Here is a 24082-nt window from a genome sequence, read left to right on the forward strand (position 1 = left end):
CACCGGGAGATCAGGTAGGTTATTGCGAACTGAGTGGAGGTGTTGTGCGAAGCGATCGCCAAGCCCGCACTTGATCTCACCGAGGTTGATCATACGCTGAATAATCCAACCAGATTTTTGTTTGGAAGTGGAAAGAGATATAATAGAAATTGCATTAATTGCAACGTGTAAAAAGAGTTCAGATACTGTATTATAATTTTGCTGCATGTTATTGTGGTATATATCATGTCTTGATTGGTGAATATGTTTAGTTTGCGACTTTACTTGAAGCAGAAATAATATGTGAATGCTTCATTGACCATAATTCTGACTGGTAACTACGCACTTCGTCCGAGCACATTATCGCACGCGTCATGCAAGCCGTCTTAAATGACCACCTAAACTGTCATTTGGCAACCTAAAAAGCTGCCGAGGTTGCCCGGCTGGCAACAGGGTAAAAACGTTAAGTGAGAGCCCTGTAGTTCTATTTTGTATTTTTATTCACGAGGAGGGATTTTCAGATTGCTGAATACATTTTGAGACCACGCTTTATGCCATGCTGCACCTGACTTATATAACCTGAAGGGATCAGCCCAAACAATTTTTCTTCTGACTGATACAACATTGACACAATCCGTCACCCCCTGCTTGAAACTAGGAAAGGACTTTTTATGGTAGTCATGGATTGGGCGTAGATTGAAGGGAAGAGTGAGTTGTGCTCTCGTCATTATTGTGGAGACAAAGGTTACTTGATACATGGGTTGCTTGGTCTTGATCGATAAACCAAGATGGTTAGAATGCAACAGGAAATTTATCATTGTGTAGGAAGGAACTGCAGATGCTGGTTTTAACTAAAGATAGACACAGAAAGCTGTAGTAAATCAGCGGGTCAGACAGCATCTTTGGAGAAATGGAACAGGTGATGTTTCGGGTCAAGACACTTCTTCAGTTTGTCATTGTTCTACCGAACAGGCTAGGTTAAAATTCATCTTTTTGTTTGTGTTGTGCAAATTCCTACCTTTCATAAGTAGACTTGAAATCCTGGAAAATAAATAAACCATCTTTCACTTTATTATATAATATTGAAATTCAAGGAACTGTGTACTTCATAGAAAAGTCATGCTGTACTCTTCCATTTTGTTTAGAAAATAACCATAAATAGCCCAGTCTGAAAATTAATGAAACTGCGTAATTGATGATTTCACAGCTGTATACAAGTTTGCTTTTCCATATCCTTTTCCCTTTCTGTAAGATTGTACAGAAGATCAATTGGTTTATCCAACATGATATATGTACACCGTCTCACCAACACCATCCTCCATGCAAACAAACTCTCCTTCTTCAAACATAGCTGTGCACAATCTTAAAAAGCATAAATGTCCAAACTAACACATAGCATTGTCTTATTAGAAATATTACAAAGCTCTAATTAGGGATTTTGAACAAGTTTGTGCCATTTGTGCCACTTCAACACGATGATGCACAATTATTTATGTATTTTTACTCATGAAAGCAAATATGTTGCCATTTAGAAAAGTGGGGGGAAAAAAGGCAGGGTAAATTAGACAGTAGGGAATCAGCTGTATCAAATTTGGATTTTACCATTTTGGAGATTTCAGGAAAAGTAAAAGCAGGGAAGGCAGATTTACTCAATGTTAGACTTCATAAAGGCATCAATACATTCAGCTGAACTCTGATTTATTTTATGGCATTCTTGTTTAATCAACCCATGTCAACCTCTTGAGAATGTGGAAAGAATACAATGGGATTAGTGTAGGGATAATATAAATGGGTGGTTGATGGTCAGAGCAGGCTTAGTGGGCTGAAAGGCCCATTTTCATGCTATCTCTTCCTATGACTTTATAATCGTAAAACCAGCAACTTCATAGAGCATTTTTGACATGTTATAGATCGTTGATTAAAGTCCTCTTTTACCTTAATAAAGAACAGCGGGTCTTTCTGATTTTTCAGGTCTTGGACTTCCTGAATAAGATGAGTAATAACTTCTCTTTTAATTTCTAATTCTTGGATCTTCTTCAAGACTTTTGAAAGGTTTATGTTTTTCTCTGTTATAACTGTGTCCAAGATTTGCTTTTCTTGCTTGGTTAATAGCATTCTAATTTCTTGAAACAAGTCTGAAATTTGTTTCCTCAAAATAGCACTGTCTTTCTGTAAAATTAAAAAAAAATTCAATTCACAAGTAGGAACAAAATAACAGGCACTGGAAGCTTTGCAATTTAAAGTAAGGTTTAATTACTTGGATTAATACCTGCATTGTAAAAACACAGGTCTAATGGTCATTAAACCTTATTATAAAAGAATAATCTTTATGCACTTTCTAAGTACATTTACCAGAATTCTTCTATGTGCATAAAATACATTGAAATGAAAACACTCCAGTTATTTCAGACAAAGGTTCTCCAATTAGCATACACGAATAAAGGGACATCAAATCAAAAAAAGACAATTTAGTCCCTTGAGATCCTTAATGTAACTTAATCTGATTTACCTGGAATTTAAATCAATTTAAATCAATACTTCTTCATCACCTTCCTTGTAACAATTTCAATTGGCTGGATTTCAATGCTAACATATAGTTGGCATGCTAACTTGACACTGGAAATTATTCTAATTTGTAGATTAGCGAAAAGCCTCTGGGGAAAGGGGTTTGATGAGAATGTGAGGAGAATATAGTGGGGAATATAGTGGGATTAGTGTAGGATTGCAGTACATGGGTGCTTAGTGAATATCCATGCTGTATTACTCTCTGAATCAATGAACCTATAATAGATAAAGACATACGTCATTGGAGTGACTCAGTAGGTCGGGCAGTATCTCTGGAGAACATAGATGGGTGGCATTTTTAGTTGGGACCTTTCTAGTCTGTTGATGGTGGGCAGGGGAAAGCTGGAAGAGAAGCACATAGCCTGGCGAGTGATAGATAGATACGGGTGAGGTGTTGGGGAGGGCTGTGATAGGGAGATGGTTGGACAAAGGTCAGGTATGAATAGAGAATTGGTGTGAGATAAGGAGAGAAGAAGTACGAAATGTGAACCCTAATCGCACTTCAGCTACTTCATCCGGTGTTCCCAATGTGGCCTCCTTTACATCAGTGTGACTAAGCATAGATTAGGCGACCATTTTGTTGAACAGTTGCACTCAGTCAGCCAAAGCCAACTGGATCTCCCAGTTGCTAATATTTTAACTCCTCATTCCCATACTGACCTTTCTGTCTTGGGCCTCCACCATTGTCAGAGTGCGGCCACACACAAACTGGAAGAACCACACTTCATATTCCACTTGGGTAGCTTACAATCCAATGTTATGAACATTGTATTTTCCAATTTTAGGTAATTAACTTACAAACCCCCCCACCCCTTCCCTTTCTTCACTCCCTATGTTCCTCCCCTTTTTCTTCCCTGTGCCCCATCTGGACACGTACAAACTTCACTCCTCCCCCTCTCACCTATATTCTTTCTTCTAGCTTCACAATTCGCACTTCTTCTATCAATGAGAATTGTGCCTTTTCATCTCAGGCCTTTGTCCAACCATCTGACTATCGCCCCCTATCACTCACCACTGCCCCTCCCCTCTCCCAGCTCTCCCCCCCATCACAATCAGTCTGAAGAAGGGTACGGTTCTCTGCGATCATTCCACCTTAATGACATCTTTCCGACAAAACATTGACCAAAGTTTAACATAATGCTCCAAGTGCGGCCTCACCGATATCTTGAACAATTGTAACATAATGTCCCACCTTCTACCTCAATTCCCTGACTGAAATGTGTAAGCATGCCAAAGCCTACTTCATCACCCTATCTACCTGTTGATGTCACTGTCAGGGAACTATATGCTTGTACTCCTAAATCCCACAGGAGCCTACAGTTCAGTTTAGTTTATTGTCAGGTTTACCGAGGTACAGTGAAAAACTTTTGTTGCGTGCTAACCAGTCAGCGGAAAGACTGTACATTATTACAATTGAGCCATTTACAGCGTATAGATACATGGGAAGGGAATAACGTTTAGTGCAAGGTAAAGCCTGTAGTCCGAACAACGATAGTCCGAGAGTCACCAATGAGGTAGATAGTAGTTTAGGACCACTCTCTACCTGTGGCAGGCATGGAAATCGCTATCAAAATATGGGGGGGGGACAGGGGGGACTCAATTTCTTGGCGGCCGCTCGCGCATGCGCACAGTTACACACACACGCGAGGCTTCAGAGGCTTCAGCCGTGGGCCCTGAGAACAGTAATTACAGCTCAATCCAGTACTAAATGCAGCTCAACTATGCCTGTCTTGCCAGGTTAAACTACAGCCCTGCCTGGACTGGCGGGACATCAGCCTGGAGTCGTGGAGCTAGCGCTGCTTCTCCGCGCTGGCTGTAAACCTGGGCTGTCGCTCCCGTAAGTCCAGGCAAGGTTGTAGGTTAACCTGGCTGGACAGGCAGAGTTGAGCTGGGTTTAGTGCTGCTTCTCTGCGCTGGCTGTGGGCCTGGGGGCACCGATTACAAAAAAAATGGGGGGTATCGTTCCCCACCTCTCAAAAAAAGGGGGGGGGGGTGGACTGAGTATAAATAAGCATGTTAGGCACACTACTGGGCACAGGCCTGCGCTTCCACCATCATCATCGGCTGTCACACAAAACGAGTATGACTGTCCTCTCATGGAGGACGCTTGTGCTGACTTTGTTTAACGTGGGAAGATTGGTGCACAAACAGCCACCACATGGTCCTTCAAAGATCGGGGTCAGGATCCAGTGGAAGCACTTCCACCACTACCCTCAAGTTCTTCTTGGAACGCATGCAATCTAACCTTCCAGAGCAGCCTACCATGCCAATTTCCGGTTGCTTGGTATCAAAGATAGATGTTCCGCAGTCCATGAGAATCTCAGCATTTGTGCCCTAGCTCCATATATAATGGTGGCTGGTAAACGTCAACACACAGGTTTGGGGTTGATGTATTACAGATCACTTGGAAATCTGTGGTGGCATTCTCTGTGTGAACTTCCAGGCATTATATTGGTTAAGAGTAGTCATAAGATTATTTACAAAGATATGGCAATGGTAGGCTGATTGGTCCTTATAGTTGTGGATTTCTCACACTGCAAGGATGTCTGTGTTTTGAGTCCAACATGTTTGCCAAATACTCACACTTTCCCCAGGAAGTTTCCCGCATTAAGTTGGAGGATTCTAATTGTAAACTTATTTATTGGGAAGATTGGGCCATTACCCTGATGATTGTTGATCAAAGCAATTGAGTTGATGCCCATTAAACCATATAAAGGTTGCCATTTTCTGCACGGTGGCGTAGTAAAGGCACGGTAAAGTCGCTGCCTTACAGCGCCAGAGACCCAGGTTCAAGCCTGGCTATGGGTGCTGTTTGTACGGAATGTGTGTGTTCTCCACGTGACCTGCGTGGGTTTTCTCTGGGGGCTCTGGTTTCCTCACACACTCCAAAGACATACAGGTTTGTAGGCTAATTGGCTTGGTAAAGTTTTAAATTGGCCCTGGTGTGTAGGATAGTGTAAGTGATTGCTGGTTGGAGCACACTCGGTGGGCTGAAGGGCCTGTTTCCACACTGTATCTCAAAACTAAAAAACTAAAAATATCCTTTAATACAAAATTTCTCTCAGATTTGTGCAGATTTGAAATTTATAATTGAATTAGCATCAATCACTTTATGTGGCTAACATTTTAAAGGGTTAGATATTTCATACTGAAAGGCCTGTCTCAATTCTGGGCTCTATCCCCTAATGCTAGACTACTCATTGAGTAGAAATTGTTTTGAACTCTTTTCCCTCAGTATCAGTGAATATCTTTGGGGTGGAAGATTGCAACCTTCACGTGGTCCGCCCTGTTTCGACTAATGCAATCAACCCGGCGTGCATAATCAAATAAGATCAAATAGAACAAGTTTACAACTTTAGGCTGTGCACGCCATAAGCAAGAAGAAGAAGTGAATACCTTTAAAGATTCAATGAGAGAAAACCTTAACTTGTTAAATTTTAAGGAATCCAACCTCAATTTGTGTAATACATCTTCATTGCTTAACATTTGGAGACTCGTATCATCTGTAATTATTCAAGCCTTATATATCTTTACAAATCTGCAGTGCCCAATAGTGATCACAATGCTATAGTTGTGTTCTAACTCAAGCTTTGTATAGCTTTGTATCACTAAAACCATAACTTCTAGTACCTTCTAGTACCTTATATTCTCACCCTTGAGACAAAAAAATATAATTTCCATTTACCATTACCATATACCATTTCGCTCAACACTGGCTCTCTGTCCACCAAGCCCCGCTGGAATTTCCGGTAGCTAATCATTTTAACCCCCTTTCAATTCTCATAATGACCTTTCGGTGCATGGACTCCTCCATTGCCAAAGTGAGGCCACGTGCAAACTGGAAGACCAACACCTCATACCATCGCTGCCCCTCCTATCGTTTTCCTGCACCTTCCCCACCCCCAGCACCTTCCATCATATCTCACTACCCCAGTCATCCTTCTCCTTTCCCCTTCTTTGTGAGCTCCCACCTGCATTTTGCGTCTATCTTCGGTTTAAACTAGCATCTGCAGTTCCTTCCTACACATTCAGAAACAATGATTTCCTTCCTACCACTAACTTCCATCCGGCACTCAAATACACCTGGACCATTATCGACACTTCCCTACCATTCCTTGACCTCACTATCTCCATTGCAGGTGATAGACTTCTAACCGACATACACTATAAACCCACTGACTCCCATGGCTATCTGGACTACACTTCTTCCCACCCTGCTTCCTGTAAGGACTCCATCCCCTACTCCCAATTCCTCCGTCTACGCCGCATCTGCTCCACGGATGAGGCGTTCCACACCAGGACATCTGAAATGTCCTCACTATTCAGGGAACGGGGGTTCCCCTCCTCCACCATAAATGAGGCTCGCACCAGGGTCTCCTCCATACCCCGCAACACTGCTCTCTCTCCCCATCCCCGCACTCGCAACAAGGGCCGAGTCCCCCTAGTCCTCACCTTTCACCCCACCAGCCATCACATACAAAAAGTAATCCTCCGTCAGTTTCGCCACCTCCAACGTGACCCCACTACTCGCCACATCTTCCCATCTCCCCCCATATCTGCCTTCCGCAAAGACCGCTCCCTCCATAACTCCCTTGTCAATTCTTCCCTTCCCTCTCGGTCCACCCCCTCCCCGGGCACTTTCCCTTGCAACCGCAAGAGATGCAACACTTGTCCCTTTACCTCCCCCCTCGACTCCGTTCAAGGACCCAAGCAATCGTTCCAGGTGCGACAGAGGTTTACCTGCATCTCTTCCAACCTCATCTATTGCGTCCGCTGCTCTAGATGTCAGCAGATCTATATCGGTGAGACCAAGCGGAGGTTGGGCGATCGTTTCGCCGAACACCTCCGCTCGGTCCGCAATAACCAAGCTGACCTCCCGGTGGCTCAGCACTTCAACTCCCCCTCCCACTCCGCCTCCGACCTCTCTGTCCTGGGTCTCCTCCATGGCCACAGCGAGCAGCACCGGAAATTGGAGGAACAGCACCTCATATTCCGTTTGGGGAGTCTGCACCCCGGGGGCATGAACATCGAATTCTCCCAATTTTGTTAGTCCTTGCTGTCCCCTCCCCTTCCTCAGCCCCCCTGCTGTCTCCTCCCATCCCCCAGCCTTCCGGCTACTCCTCCTTTTCCCTTTCTTGTCCCCACCCACCCCCGCCCCCGATCAGTCTGAAGAAGGGTTTCGGCCCGAAACGTTGCCTATTTCCTTCGCTCCATAGATGCTGCTGCACCCGCTGAGTTTCTCCAGCTTTTTTGTGTAACCAATGATTTCCTTCTCTTGATTTGTTTCTCTGGATTGTTGCTGGCATCAAGAAATAGGATGATGGGTAATAAAAAAATGAAATAAAGTTGCATTCTAATTGATTTTCTGGGGCTGCAGAAATTCTTTTTGAAAATGATTAATTGGGGTGATTTGAAGAAGAATAAATTAGGATGAAAATTTCAATATTCCCCTTCCAATAATCAATGTACACTATTAATTACTGTTATGTCTTTCCTCATGTTGTTACTTGTTACTATAAATGTATTCATTGGTCAAAAAAGGGGAGTAAAAATTTAATAGTTGATGACAAAAGCATATCATGAATGAAAAATATATGAATAGATAATGCATTGATTTTCCGTGGCATTTTTTATAAATCAAGTAAAACTGGTCATGAGGTTCTGCAAGTTTCTTCAGACCTGTGGCCGTATCTCCAATAGGAAACAGTATGAACAATTATTTGTGACATTTTTGAAGATTTCAATTGATTGAGAATCCACCAGAATTTTGTTTTCTCAATATTTTTGTCATTGCACCTATTTCTCAGCTTCTTTCCAATTTATTAATTCAATTTTAAGGACACTGTCTGTCCTTATCGGTGTCTTCCACTTCTATGTTTCTGTGTTCAGTTAGATGGACTCAAAACAGACATGACTACATTGACCCGGGTATCCGTGCGGACTGAAGAACATCATCACCTGTAGAAATGTACTCCACCACAATCTGTCACCTCAATACCCAACATACCCCTCACTGTCATTAATATCAGGCCTGGAGATTAACCCTGATTCAATGAGGAATGTAGAAGGTCATGCTGGGAACACCACCAGGCATTCTTTAAAAAGAGGTGGGTCCTGTTGAAATGTAGTACAAGGCTCTAAGTGCACCATACAACAAAAGCAGTTTGCAATAGAGAAAGCTAAATGAACCCACAACCAGCTTATCACATTAAGATCTGCATTCTTGCAACCTCTAATCATAAATATTAATAGATAATTGGATAGTGGGAGGCAGACATTCCTAGACCTCTGCATCCTCAATGATGGTTGGGCTCATTTTGTGAGTAAGTGGTACAAACTAGGCTGAAATACTCATAATCATGTTCAGCACGATGTATTGAGTGGATGGTCCATCCTGGCCTCCGTCTGAGATGCCACCATCACAGAGCCAAGTAAATGCTGGGAACATTGGATGCAACCAAGGATATGGACCAGATAATAGGTGAGACTAAGCGGAGGTTGGGCGATCGTTTCGCAGAACACCTCCGCTCGGTCCGCAAGAACCTACCTGACCTCCCGGTGGCTCAGCACTTCAACTCCCCCTCCCACTCAGAATCCGACCTCTCTGTCCTGGGTCTCCTCTATGGCCAGAGTGAGCAACACCGGAAATTGGATGAACAGCACCTTATATCCCGCTTGGGGAGTCTGCATCCTGCAGGCATGAACATTGAATTATCCCAATTTAATTAGCCTTGCTGTTTCCTCCCCTTCCTCAGCCCTCGGGCTGTCTCCTCCCATCCCTCAGCCCTCGGGCTCCTCCTCCTCCTTTTTCCTTCCTTCTCCCCGCCACCCCCTATCAGTCTGAAGAAGGGTTTCGGCCCGAAACGTTGCCTATTTCCTTCGCTCCATAGATGCTGCTGCACCCGTATCTTGTATCTTGGACCAGATAATATCCTGACTAAGGTACTGATCACTTAGATTCTAGAACTGGTCGCTTCTGTAGCCAAGATATTCCAGTACATTTATATTGACAGCATGTTCCAAAAATATCGAACATTCCCCAGGCTTATCCTATTCACAAAAAGCAGAACAAATCCAATCTTGTTTATACCCCTCCATGTCTCACACTTAAAATATATCACCATTCCATCATCAATGGTAAGTCTAAACCTTGGAACTCCTTCACCAGATGCATTGTGAGAGCACCTTCACCCGAGGTGTGGTGCAAACCACTAAGATGGCTCACCGCCATGCGGGAAGGAAATCATTTCGGGAAATTGGTGTGGACAAATGTTGGAGATGGGTGGGGTAATAGCCCGGTGAGGCAAATATAAAACATAAGTGATCTGGAACTGGGGCACGAGACAATGGGTTAAGTAAAGACTGGGAACAAACATGGACATTATACATTCAGGGACGAGAGACGTAGGATGTAATAAGCTCCATCAAGTAACATGTTGGTGTGGAGAGAGATTATATTATCGCGCTGGGACACTGGCAGTTTTGTAAATGGTTGCATTTCATTCACAGCATTTAAAGAAGCAACACAAAAAATCCAATCTTTTATCGTTGTATTTTTCTTGTTTTGCTGGTGAATGTTATTTCTGGGCTTTTTCTGGTACTATGAATTATCAAGAGGTTTCTCATATATACGTCTTGCAGTAAGTGGATCGGGTTACCAATGGTTACCAACGTTGGTGTACTTGCTTATCACTTCACAAGAAATATATGAAATGTATCACTAATCAGACAATACATTAAAAAGTAGCATATTACCACAGATTTACCTTTAAGTTCACTTCAGTTCCTTGCAATTCTTTTGTAGCTTCCTCTAAGGTTAGTCTGCAGCTCTGCAGATTCTCCAGTTTCTCGGAAAGGCTGGCCTGTTAAAAGATCACTGTACCAGTTATAGTAAAATGTATTGTTAAACATTAAAATGTGTACAACGGATTATTTTATAATCAATGTGGCATACCTGTAATTTTACCACTTGACATTTTACAAAATCTCTCACCTTTGTCTCATTGTGTATGTCTTTTAAAATGCGTATGTCATGGTTCTTATGTGGTCCAGCAACATAGCATGTCACACAGATACAGGAATGGTCATCTAAGCAGTAATATTCAATTAGTTTCTCATGATCAGAACATTTTCTGTCTTCCAGTGAACTTGCAGGCTCAATCAGTAGGTGGTTTTTCTGAGCAGCTTTCTCAGAGTGCTTCCTCAAGTGATGTTCACATAAAGAGGCTTCACAGTTCATACATGTCTTCACTGCAGGGAGAGGACTATCCAAACAGAAATCACAGAAGATTTTAGGTGGTTCTTCGTTCATCTGGGTGGCTTCAAAACGTTCTATTATGTTACTTAGTTTCAAATTTTTGTGTAGTATAGGTTTCTGAGCATACTCTGCACGACACTCTGGGCAGGAATACCCTGGCCCAGTATCTTTTTTGTCCCAGTTCTTTTCAATACAACTACGACAGAAGTTGTGCCCACAGGACAGTGAAACTGGTTCGGTGTATATATTCCAGCAAATTGAACAATTTAATTCTTCTTTTAAATTACCAACAGCTGAAGTAGAAGCCATTTTCATTTCTCCAAAGTAAGTCAAGCAGCTGTAACAGATTTGCGAAATGGTTAATTAACGGAAAGAGCACATGATAATGGTATAATTAATGTTGATTTACAACCTCAAAGCTTTGCAAAATTACTTCACATACAATATGAAGTGCAGTCATTGTTGCAATTCAAGAACATACTCTGAATGCTGGTCCCAGAGTGGATCTGTGATCATTCAGTAGAGTTACTCCACTCTTTTACACCTCTACACCAACAACAGCTCTTTATCCTGTATCTGTACACTGTGGGCGGTTTGATTGTAATCTTGCACCGATTTTCCACTGTCAGGATAGCATACAACAAAGAGCTTTTAACTGTACCTCGGGTACAGGTAACAATAAACTAAACTAAACTAATGGGCCTGTCCCACTTAGGCGATTTTTCAGCGGACTGCCGGCGACTGTCAAGTTGCCGGTAGTCGCCTGAAAAACCAGAAACTGGAACAGCGACTGTCAGAGTGGAACACACACACACACACACACACACACACACACACACACACACACACACACACACACACACACACACACACACACACACACACACACACACACACACACACACACACACACACACACACACACACACACATCGCTTCCTTCACCAGCCCATGTGAATTTTTTAGACAGCGCTCCCTCGCTTGCACCGTCTAAAAAATTCACACGGTGCAAGCCAAGGTGATACAGACACACACAGCGATGAACAGGAAATTTGGCGCTGTAAAAAGACGTCTAAAGCACAGTGTACAGTAAGTCCTTTAAAAGAGATAGGGGGAGAAGGGGGGAGAAGGAGTGGTGACAACACCAGAGATACACGGCAGTGAAGCTCGGCTGACATTTAACATTACCGGTCGGTTATCCTTGGTTCTGAAAACTACTGCTTACCTTTTTTCCCCCCAGTGAGCCAATGAAATTCACCCGCTACATCCTACGAGAACCTCCGAGAACCTTCGACCTCCTGGCAACCCATTAGGACCTCCTTCCGACCCACCTACGGTTCGGGAATTCTCGCTACTCTCCATGGCGGCTTCATTCTAGTCGCCGCTAATTTTTCAACATGTTGGAATGTGGTCCGATGAAGGTAACGCCCCTTCCGGGGGGGGGGGGGGGGGGGCAGCACTATAAAAGCCCGGATGCCTGGACGTGAGTGGAAGATCGCGAGGGAGAGTCCACAACTGTGATTCTACGCTGTGAATCAACTGAACTGTGAATCTGCAATAAATGATTTGTTAGCCTTTAATGAAAATGTAATTACAGGTTTGGCCTGCCTTGTGCTTGAAACAGCAATGGAAATGGAAATGAAATGAAAATGCAATGAGCTGTTTGGCCTGCCCTGTGCTTGAAACTGCAATGGAAATGAAATGAAAATGCAATGAGCTGTTTGGCCTGCCCTGTGCTTGAAAGTGCAATGGAAATGGTAATGGAAATGAAATGAAATGAAATGAGTTGTTTGGCCTGCCCTGTGCTTGAACTTGACATGGAAATGGAAATGGAAAGTAAATGAGTTGTTTGGCCTGCCCTGTGCTTGAAATTGCAATGGAAATGAAATGAAATGTGTTGTTTGGCCTGCCTGAAACCACCAATTTCAGCCCACAAGGCCCCTAATAGCCAAGAAACCAGTCCCTTTTACCCAAAATGCCTGTATTAGCTCAGGAGGAGCATTTGGGCCCAAAAGGCCCGTGCCAGGCCAGGAAAAGTCTAGAGAAAGTGCTTTCACTGAGCTGCCAGCCCAACAGGCCTGAGTGACTGAGCTGCCAGCCCATCAGGCCAGAATGACTGAGTTGCCAGCCCACCAGGCCTGAGTGACTAAGCTGCCGGCCCACCAGGCCTTAGTAACTGAGCTGCCAGCCCACCAGGCCTTAGTAACTGAGCTGCCAGCCCACCAGGCCTGAGTGACTGATCTGCTAGCCCACCAGGCCTCCAGAACCCGCCCCCCCCCCCCGCCCCCACTGGTCACCAATATTGGAATTGGTGGAGGTGGAATATTGCATTGGAGGACCAGCCCTCCCGTGTGAACACGAGACCCAGTGGGTCCCACTTAGTCTTGTCAATAATAAGTCTTGTCAGCGGCTGTTGAAAGCATCTTGTCTGGAAACATCACAATTGGGTTTGGGAATTGCTCTGCCCAGGACAAGAAGACTCTGCAGTGAGTAGTGTGTTCGGCCAAACGAACTATGGGAACTACACTCGCCCCCCTGCAGGAACTGTACATAAGAAGGTGCAATTCCAGAGGCAACAAGATCATGGGAAATCCTCCAGCTGCTACGGTCAGGCAAACGCCTCTGTTGCCATGCTGTGAAAACGGAGAGGATGAGAAAGAGTTTCTTCCCAGAGGCCATCAGGACTGTAAACTTCTATCTCACCAGGGACTAACTTTACTGTACCTTTTTACTGTTGTGTTTTTTTTTTAATTGCTGTTTTTTTGGGGGGTTTTTCCTCCCACAAATTTGCAACCTGTTCCATTCTGTTTTGTAGTTTTTTTGCACAATTTTGCGAGCATTGCCATTTTTCATTTCACTGCATGAAGGTATTAATAGTGATAAGCACCCCATTTCTTTGCAATTTTGTTTGGGATTCAACAAGTCCATGTGCAGTCCCCAAAATCCAAATCACCCTCTATGCAATCCAGCTTTTACAGATTGCCAGAGAAGTCAAAGTGTTCATTGAACACAATCAACAATAGCAGCCACAGACACTGGAAGAAAACATGGGAGCTCATTATAGTCAGCTGGCCTCTTCCTAGTCCTGTGCAATTTCCATGTGACACAGTCCAAGTCCAAAAAATCGTTTCTGCACAGCATGTAATCATTACCAAGTAAATATCTTGAGCAATATGGACACCATCTTATACAAGTCTACAACTTCCTTCTATACTTGCTGATGGTTCCTCCAGAGCGCCCACTCAGGAGTGCCCAACACACTTCACTGCCTCCTCTTGTGCAGGAACCCGAAGGCTCCAATTCACTCTTTTGATGGGTCCTATGCAGCGCCTACACAAGGACAGACCCATGTTATCCCACTTATCCCTCCAAGACATTCTGCAGACTACTCAAGATAATCCACTATCACCCTCCCTGTTGCATTTACCTCCCAAAAGTCCAGCAAACTGCAAATTCACATACATGCGCTTGTTATGGATGATTGCAGTACCATCTTAGCCTCGACAAAATTCTAACAGGATTTAACCTGACTTAACTAATCCCCTCTCCTAACTAAACTTTCTGAAACCATTATTGAATAATGCTCACATGATGACCATTTTATTATTCAAGAGGCACTGCATGAATATGAATTGTTGTGGTGCAATAACACTAAGCCAAATCCTAGGCAATGGTCAAAGGTTATCCTGTTCCAATAACTGGCTGAAGATCCAGCCATTCTGTCAAAGGTCTGTTCATAGCAGATGGCTTGGGAACTGTACCTTCACTTCTTTAATGCTCAGCCTTTTGCTTCATGCTTGCTTGCAGATCACATGAACACAGCTAATTATCATCAGCTAACACAGATGGAAAGGAGAAAAGTAAGGGAAAAAAACCCTGCAACCACCACTAGAATGCAAGAGGGCCGATTCAAGTCAATGGCGAGGCAGTAAGCAAACTCATCCCTGAGGTGCAGTAATGTTTAGAAATGCTGGGCATCACTCCAGGATAATATATATATAAGATTTATAAGATGTACAGTTCCTACAGGTACATCCCAGGGCCTCTCTGATAACAAGTCCATGATAGCATGCATAAATAGCTGCAAGAAATATTTTTCCTTGTGGCAAATCAAAACCACCATATAGCAATAGGACAGACACATAATTAGTGATCAGTTGCAATCACTAAAAGCAACGTACTGATTCCACGTAGAAAACAAAAAGTATTTTCCTGGTTTCCTAACGAATCTGCAATAAGGATTCTCCGATGTATCTCACAAGACACATATTACACTATTAGAACATATTTGCAAATAATTAATTCAGTTATGGACACTACAATACTGCAAGAAATTTGCTGAAAGCCAAAGTTGAAGAAAAAAATGCACCAATCACATTTAAGAAAAATATACATACACAATTGTCAGGGCACATAAAAATAAATTGCATTCAACATTCCATCAAAAGGAAATAATTAGAAGGCAATTATTACTTTAAATTGGTCGCAGAAGATGCACATAACCTTTATGAAAGTTAGGTGAATTTTGAGTGATATGCAAAAGCAGTATCTACATGGAACTATGAATGTACAAATCAGAAGCAGGCGGAGGGACACTCAACTCCACCACGGAATAAGATCATGGCTGATCTGACAAGCATGACCTTCCCAATTCTGTCTACTTTCGTAAACGTTTTCCCTTTTGCTTCCCCTGTCCTTAGAAGATGAGACTCCAATGACGTTTGATCTTTTGAGGGGAAAAAAAAGATGTTTCTTAAGTAAATTAGTGATCTCTTATTTTTAAATAGTGACAAAATTTTTTGTCCCATAAAAGCAAAGATGTTTTCCACATCACCCTTTCAAGATCCCTTCTCACTTTTATAAAGGCCTGAGAATACAGGCCTAGCTTTTTCAACTTTTCCCCATAAGATAAATCATCAAATCCATTATTATCATCTCTCATAATGATTCTCTAAATGACTTCCAGCACATTAGTATCCTCTGTGAAAGACAGAGGCAAATACTGTGTGGAATCCAGAAATGATTAAATCATTACCATATATCTCCATAATTTTGTATTCAATTTCCCTTGCAATAAATGTTAATATTCAGCTGGCTTTTCTAATTACCATCGCCTGCTTAGTAACTTTTAGCAAATCGTGAATGAGAACACCCAGCTCTCAGTATCCTAGACCTCTGCCATCTCACATCATTTAGATGATATGCTTCATTTGTATTATTAACTCCGCTAATTTTTTAATCAATTCCACCTTGCAATAAATGATAACATTCAGTGGAGAGAAAAACAGAATTAATGACCCTTCACCAAACCTTTTACACGTTTCCAACACTTGTTTTTTTTTTTCATTTTAGATTTCCACCTCTGCAGTATTTTTGATTTTCAATGATAACACTCTATTAGCATCCCTAAGTAATTGTTCCACCTACACAACATCCTTTTATGAATCATGCTCTAGAACACACTGATCTCTGCATTTCAGAGATCTACAATCGCTCATGATTTATATAAGCTTCTTTTGTTTTTATGTTTTCCTGTCAAATGGACAATTTCACATTTTTTTGCCAATGAGTTAATTGATCCATCTTGCTCTGCAATTTCTTGTTGTCCATTTCCAAACCCTTTTTCTTTCCCTGGTATTGTTAATCCTGGCTGAAATCAAGCAGCCTTAGTACCCACACTATAATAAGGACTTATGAATTGCTGGGCCATTTTGGTCAAGTCTGGTGTGCTCTGTAGAAATGGGACAAACTTCTGAATGGTGCCAGCAAGTCTGGGGTCCAGATCAGTGTTGCATTGTCAGTTGACAGATGGATGAGATTTCTGCAAAGGACATCAGAGGAAATGTAAAATGCATAAGGTTTAATGGCTCTCAGCAAGCGCCTTGTATATATTATAAATAATGTTGCGAGACAGTTACCCTGTTAAGTGTTGATAGGTTGAAATGTTAAGCCCTGTCTGGTTTGTTTGAATCCCAGGGTAAATGTTGCATTATTCAAGGTTCTGCGCATCTTCCAGAAGCTTCACCTGCAACAATGTAAGAAGATTCTCTAATTGGCCTGAATACCTGTCAGTAATGTATTATTGTAATTTGTTATACTTGATTGGATTGTAAATATACCTCCCCTCTGTAGTTCGGCCCCTCAAGTTTTGGGGACGTATAAAAGGCAGCCACCACGAGGTCCGTGTTCGATCTTCTGGAAGAGCGCTTGGGAACTGCGTGACCTTTTGGAGTGTTTCTGCTTGCACAAGGCTAAAGGGCTTGGCCAGGCAGATACAAGGATCGAACCTGCCGTGGTTTAGGTATCGTATAGGGTGATTTGTTGTGCTTTCCAAAAATAAAGTTTAGATGTTCCAGTGCTTGAATCAGTGGTTTATTGATTGACCTAGACTGGGGGGAAGCTTAGAAAGATCTTTTTAAAGTATCATCAGCAAATTTAGTAACCATACCTTCAGTGAAAAATCAAAATATGACAAATGTCAAGCTAACCTTTGGTATAAACCTGCATCAGCAGTTCTTTGTTTCTACAAACTAACCAGCCTGTTGTTTCCTGTTTTCTGTTTCAACCCCTTTTGAATCAATTTTCTGTTTTCTAATCTCAGGGAACATTCGACAAATCTGAGGAATTTTGGAAAATTAAAACCTATCAATAAACTATCTCTGAAATGGGATCCTGACACAAAACATCACCTGTCCATATACTCCAGATATGCTGCCTGACCATTGTGTTACTCCAGCACTTTGTATGTTTTTTTCATAAACCAGCATCTGCAGTTCCTTGTGTCTAACATAAACCACTACATTAACTGTTTCTTTTAAGGCACTCCCTTGAAACCCGTAAAGACCTGACATCCAGTGCTCCAGCGGTTTGCTCAGTATCAGTGCCCTGGTAATTGTAACTTTCTCCAAGTTTCTCCTCCAGCAGAGAGTGTCTTTTCATAAAAACAGAAAATACCGGAAAAAATCATCAGATCAGGTGAGAGGTAATAAATCTTTATATTAAAATAGCTTAATCTAAGTATCCAATAATAACCTCTACTAAAAGTCTGATCTATTTTATTTGAGAATAGATTCTGCTGAAGAAAATTGCATCAAATGATGTTTCTGTGGCCGCCAGTGGAGAAAGATTTATTTTATGTCTAAAAATGGAAGTGACCTGAAACATGCCGAATTTTGGGTCTATAATAACGAGCTGAAAGTTTGAAAAACAGCATTGAGTTTATAATTAGGGTAGCCTTTGCCAATTATGGTACAGGACCATTGATTCAATGATGAAATGTGAATTTCAATACCATCATGACATTTAAACACTGCTAATTAAATTTCAAATTGTATAACAAAAAACTCCTCTCAGTCGATGATCAGATCGTTGTTAAAAAACCCAAGTTTCACCAATGTCCATCAAGGAAGGAAAATTGCTACCTGTACTGGATTTGGCCTATATCTGACTTCAGATCCACTAACATGTTTTGCTCTCAACTGCCCGGGTAGCAGGGAGAAAAATCATTACATTATATCACAACAGGCCATGTCTCACCACTGCCTTCATAATGGCAATTAGGAATTGGCAAAATCGCTGGTCCTGTCAGTCTGTCCACATTCTGCAAATAAATATATATAGGCATAACTCGGGTTATGGCATAGTCTTTTCTCCAGTTGATTAATTAAGATCTTGAGGACTTTAAGGTTTAAGGTGAAAGTAGAAAGAATTAACAGGAACCTGAGGAGCAGCTTTTTTCACACTGAGGGTGGTACTTATACAGAACGAGCTGCCAATGGAAGTGGTTGAAGAAGGTACAGTAACAACATTTAAAAGACATTTGGATATTTACATGGAAAGGAAAGGTTTAGGATGTGGCTCAAACACGGGCACATAGGACCAGCTTAGACAGCCACCTTGGTTGACCCACAGGGCCGGTTTCCATGTTGTACGACTGATTGATTCCTGCCAAAATACTTTCTCCAATAATACACAGTAAAGAACTGTGCTATCTCCATATGTATCTTGCGAACTTAAATCCATTTAGTTAATTTAAAAAAAACAATACCTTATCCATCCTGCACTCCGTAAATGAATAATTCCTTGCAGATCTTTTGTTTTGCCAAATACTGTCTGTGATAAGGCAAAGGATTGACAAAGAAGTATCCCATGGGCTTTGGTTTAAAATTCCTAGCTGAACTGCTGACCAGAAATACCACTGGTGTACCACTGTTTAATTATGTTAGTTACTGTGCAGCATCACAAGTGTCATCAATGCCCTCAAAACATCAAGGTAACCAATAAGGTAACGACTCAATCTGGTAACCAAAAACTAATATGCTGATAAAACAGTAATACACTGAAAGGTCAAATATACCCCAATGAATGGATGAAATTTTTATAGTAGTCGTACAAATATAAATAATTGTGATCAGTCTATATAAACAAAGCATTGGAAGTTTTCTTGTATGTATATGACTGGGAGTGGTTCCAAGTTTTTAAACTGAAGTTCCAGTGGCTGGTTGAATATAAATGTTAGATCTTGTATCACTATTTTGAGAGTGGCACAGTGGCGTAGTGGTAGAGCTACTGCCTCACAGCGCCAGATACTCGGAATCGATCCTAACTACGGGTGCTTGTCTGTACGGAGTTTGTACGTTCTCCCCGTGTCTGCATAGGTTTTCTCCGAGATTTTTGGTTTCCTCCCACACTCCAAAGACGCACAGGTTTGTAGGCTAATTGGCTTGATATAAATGTAAATTGTCCCTAGTGTGTGTAGGATAGTGTTAGTGTGCGGGGATCGCTGGTCAGTGCAGACTTGATGGGAAGAAGGGCCTGTTTCCGCGCTATATCTCTAAACTAAAACTAAAACTAAAGCTACTTGTAGGATTTGCCTTGGCAAAGTTGTTTCTACTCCTGCCTAAAACAGAAGAACATAGAAAATTTGGAGCAGTGATGCCATTCAAGCCAGCTGTGCTATTTAATACAATCATAACTGATCTTTGATCTCAAGACCATGATTCTCTACTCTCCCCACCCGATGATGTGCTTGGTGCCTAGAAATCTAATTACCTTTTTAAATGTAATCAGTGACTGCACTGCCTTCCAGATAGACAACTCTGCAGGTTCACCACATTGAGTGAAGAAATTTCACAGCCTAATCCTAAATGTCTGACCTTTCTGTCCTGGGTCTCCTCCATTGTCAGAGTGAGGCTAGATGCAAATTGGAGGAACAGCGCCACATATTTCACTTGGACAGCTTTCAACGTGGCGGTATGAATATTGATTACTCTAACTTAAAGTAATCCTTGCCTCCCTCCTCTCTGTGTCCCTCCCCCACCTAGTTTCACTGTCATACTGTTGAGTTTCATTGTCTGTACAACTCATTATCACCTAGTCCGCAGCCAACAATGGACCATTGTGGGCTCAACTATCCTTAATCATCGTTGCTTCTTGAAAATCTATTAATCACGTACTATATACTTTCTATGTATTATATTCCTTCTATATCTCTCACTTCCCTTTCCCATTATAACTGATAACTGATTCATGAATGCTTCTTTAAACATTGAAGGAAGTAATTACAAAATTTGCATTAGTGATTTCTCCAAATATTCTCATTACCACCATCCAAATATTATAACCTTCTGTTAATGGGAAGACAGAGAAAATGAAGAACAACCCATCCATGACACTTCCTCATCCCTTATTTGTATAAAGAGCAAAAGTGAAGTATAGGGAAGTTTTGACTATTGCAATGAGGAGAGCATGGAACATATTAGACGTGGTTCCGGAGTGGAAAGATAAAACATAAGAAATTATTTAGGATCAATGAACTTGTCAAGAAAGCATAAGCAAGGTGCAACAGAACTACAATCCCACGACAGACTGTAAAGCAAGTCTTAACATTCCTAACATTTGTGCCTGTGAACTAATTTTTAACAAGAAGAAATAGTTCATCTCCATGTGACATTTTTGCACTTCATCTGTTATTAAAGGGAGTAATTCAAATCAGGAAAAGTTAGCTTGTAGGAGGTGCCACGGTGGCACAGCAGTAGAGTTTTTGCCTTACAGCATCAGGGACCCAGGTTCAATCCTGACTACGGTTGTTGTCTATACAGAGTTTGTACATTCTCCCCGTGACCATGTGGGTTTTCTCTGGGTGCATCAGTTTCCTCCAACACTCTAAAGACATACATGTGTGTAGGTTAATTGGCTTTGGTAAAAATATTTTTTTTTGTCTAATGTGGTTCAATAGTTCAATGGTTGCTTTATTGTCATGTGTACCAGGTACAGTGAAGTACATTTTGTGCATACAGATTTGCATGCCGACCCCAGTTCATAAGCACAATTACCCCGGTTAGCACAGAACAGACCACCGAATCCATATGCAAGAGGTGCCATTTTGTGCGCCACTTTACAATCCCATCTGCAGCTGGCCACAAAGGCCTGTTACAGCTGGGATTTGTATTCTGGACGTCCATTCTGGACGTCCCACGATTTGAAGCTTTATTAATTATCTAAATATTCTCAATCATATTTTACATAGAAACAGAAACATAGAAAATAGGAGGCCATTCAGCCCTTCGAGCCAGCACCGCCATTCTTTGTGATCATGGCTGAGGAAAGACATTCTTGCCATAGAGGGAGTATAGAGAAGGTTCACCAGACTGATTCCTGGGGTGGCAGGACTTTCATATGAAGAAAGACGGGATAGACTCGGCTTGTACACGCTGGAATTTAGAAGATTGAGTGGGGATCTTATAGAAACTTACAAACTTCTTAAGGGGTTGGACAGGCTAGATGCAGGAAGATTATTCCCAATGTTGGGGAAGTCCAGAACAAGGGGTCACAGTTTAAGGATAAGAGGGAAGTATTTTAGGACCGAGATGAGAAAATATTTTTTTATTTTTTACACAGAGGTTGGTGAATCTGTGGAATTTTCTGCCGCAGAAGATAGTTGAGGCTAGTTCATTGGCTATATTTAAGAGGGAGTTAGATGTGGCCCTTGTGGCTAAAGGGATCAGGGGGTATGGAGAGAAGGCAGGTAAGGGATACTGAGTTGGATGCTCAGCCATGATCATATTGAATGGCGGTGCAGGCTCGAAGGGCCAAATGGCCTACTCCTGCACCTATTTTCTATGTTTCTATGTTTCAATGGTTGATCGTCCCCAGTCAATAACCCGTGACAGCCTTCTCCCCATATCCTTTGATTCCACTAGCCCCTAGAGCTCTATCTAACTCTCTCTTAAATCCATCCAGTGATTTTGCCTCCACTGCCCTCTGGCAGGGAATTCCACAAATTCACAACACTCTGGGTGAAAATGTTTTTTCTCACCTCAGTCTTAAATGGCCTCCCCTTTATTCTAAGACTGTGGCCCCTGGTTCTGGACTCGCCCAACATTGGGAACATTTTTCCTGCATCTAGCTTGTCCAGTCCTTTTATAATTTTATATGTTTCTATAAGAACCCCCTCATCCTTCTAAACTCCAGTGAATACAAGCCAAGTCTTTTCAATCTTTCCTCATATGACAGTCCCGCCATCCCAGGGATCAATCTCGTGAACCTATGCTACACTGCCTCAATCACAAGGATGTCCTTCCTCAAATTAGGAGACCAAAACTGTGCACAATACACCAGATGTGGTCTTACCAGAGCCCTATACAACTGCAGAAGAACCTCGTTACTCCTATACTGAAATCCTCTTGTTATGAAGGCCAACATTCCATTAGCTTTCTTCACTGCCTGCTGTAACTGCACGCCAACTTTCAGTGACCGGTGTACAAGGACGCCCAGGTCTCGCTCCACCTCCCCCTTATCTAACCTAACTTCATTGGTCTGAAGAAGGGTTTTGGCCCGAAACGTTACCTATTTCCTTCGCTCCATAGATGCTGCTGCACCCGCTGAGTTTCTCCAGCATTTTTTTGTACCTCCCATTGAGATAATAATCTGCCCCCTTGTTTTTGCTGCTAAAGTGGATAACCTCACATTGATCTATATTATACTGCATCTGCCACACATCTGCCCACTCACACAACTTGTCTAGGTCACCCTGCAACCTCCTAACATCCTCTTCACATTTCACACTGCCACCCAGCTTTGTATCATCCGCAAACTTGCTAGTGTTGCTCCTAATTCCCTCTTACAAATCATTAATATATATGGTATACAGTTGCGGCCCCAAAACCGAGCCTTGCGGCACTCCACTCGCCCCTGCCTGCCATTCTGAAAAAGACCCATTCTCTCCTACTCCCTACTCCCAATACCATGTGCACTAATTTTCGTCACCAGTCTCCCGTGCAGGACCATATCAAAGGCTTTCTGAATGTCTTGATACACTACATCCACTGGCTCCCCTTCATCCATTTTACTTGTCACATCCTCAAAAAATTCCAGAAGATTAGTCAAGCATGATTTTCCTTTCATAAATCCATGCTGACTTGGACTAATCCTTTTACTGCTATCCAAATGCCCCATTATTACCTCTTTAATAATTGACTCCAGCATCTTTCCCACCACTGAAGTCAGGCTAACTGGTCTGTAATTCCCCGTTTTCTCTCTCGCTCCTTTCTTGAAAAGTGGGATAACATTAGCTATCCTCCAATCCGCAGGAACTGATCCTGAATCCATTGGAAAATGCTCACCAATGCGTCCACTATTTCTAGTGTCACCTCCCTGAGGACCCTGGGATGCAGACCATCAGGCCCAGGGGATTTATTATCCTTCAGTCCCATTAGCCTACCCAATACTATTTCTCGCCTAATGAAAATTTATTTCAGTTCCTCTAGCCCCTTAGATTCTCTGTCCTCCAGTACTTCTGGGAGATTATTTGTGTCTTCCTTAGTGAAGACAGATCTGGAGTACCTGTTCAACTCTATAGGGTGATTTCACAAAAGGTCACTGGAGCGTAGATCCGCACCCACGTGACTGAAAATCTCAACTGGAGTACATGTTATACATCGGTACATGTTAGTGAATGGGAAAACACGCACTTTCCCACCCGTTAAAAACATCGAAAATGGCCGATATTTGAGCTGAAATGTTCTGTGCTAGTCGGGGTGACCGTGAAGCACAGCGACCTAAATTTTCAGGCAAAAAAAAGATAGAAAGTAAGGTAATTACAAGAAGGAACTGAAGGTGGAAAAACAGCGGAAGTGCTTAGCAGACATTTGCCGTGGAGATTTAAAGGTCCAAAATATCGGGAATTATCGCGTTTGCTCGCTGAATTTCATCAAAAGTAAGTTAATAATGCCTTATTTTGATGAAATTCAGCGAGCAAACGCGATAATTCCCGATATTTTG

The 24082-nt window shown here is 42.2% G+C and overlaps 1 protein-coding gene across 3 annotated transcripts in view; it reads right to left on the bottom strand.

Annotated features, from left to right (window-relative positions):
* Positions 1-24082, bottom strand: part of LOC129701679 (E3 ubiquitin-protein ligase TRIM8-like) — a 55796-nt gene that overhangs the window by 26674 nt on the left and 5040 nt on the right. The window contains exons 1-5 of one of the 3 annotated variants that reach the window (XM_055643025.1): positions 18849-20302; positions 10538-11138; positions 10311-10406; positions 1915-2148; positions 998-1020 (exon numbers count right to left, since the gene is read on the bottom strand). In XM_055643025.1, the coding sequence (XP_055499000.1) occupies positions 998-1020; positions 1915-2148; positions 10311-10406; positions 10538-11116 (932 nt within the window). In that variant the 5' untranslated portion in view covers positions 11117-11138; positions 18849-20302. Of the gene's footprint in view, positions 1-997; positions 1021-1914; positions 2149-10310; positions 10407-10537; positions 11139-18848; positions 20310-24082 lie in introns of those variants that run through there. The other 2 variants (XM_055643023.1, XM_055643024.1) reach the window with 2 other exon arrangements.

Source organism: Leucoraja erinacea, chromosome 11 (assembly GCF_028641065.1).
Source record: "Leucoraja erinacea ecotype New England chromosome 11, Leri_hhj_1, whole genome shotgun sequence".
Classification (NCBI taxonomy): domain Eukaryota; kingdom Metazoa; phylum Chordata; class Chondrichthyes; order Rajiformes; family Rajidae; genus Leucoraja; species Leucoraja erinaceus.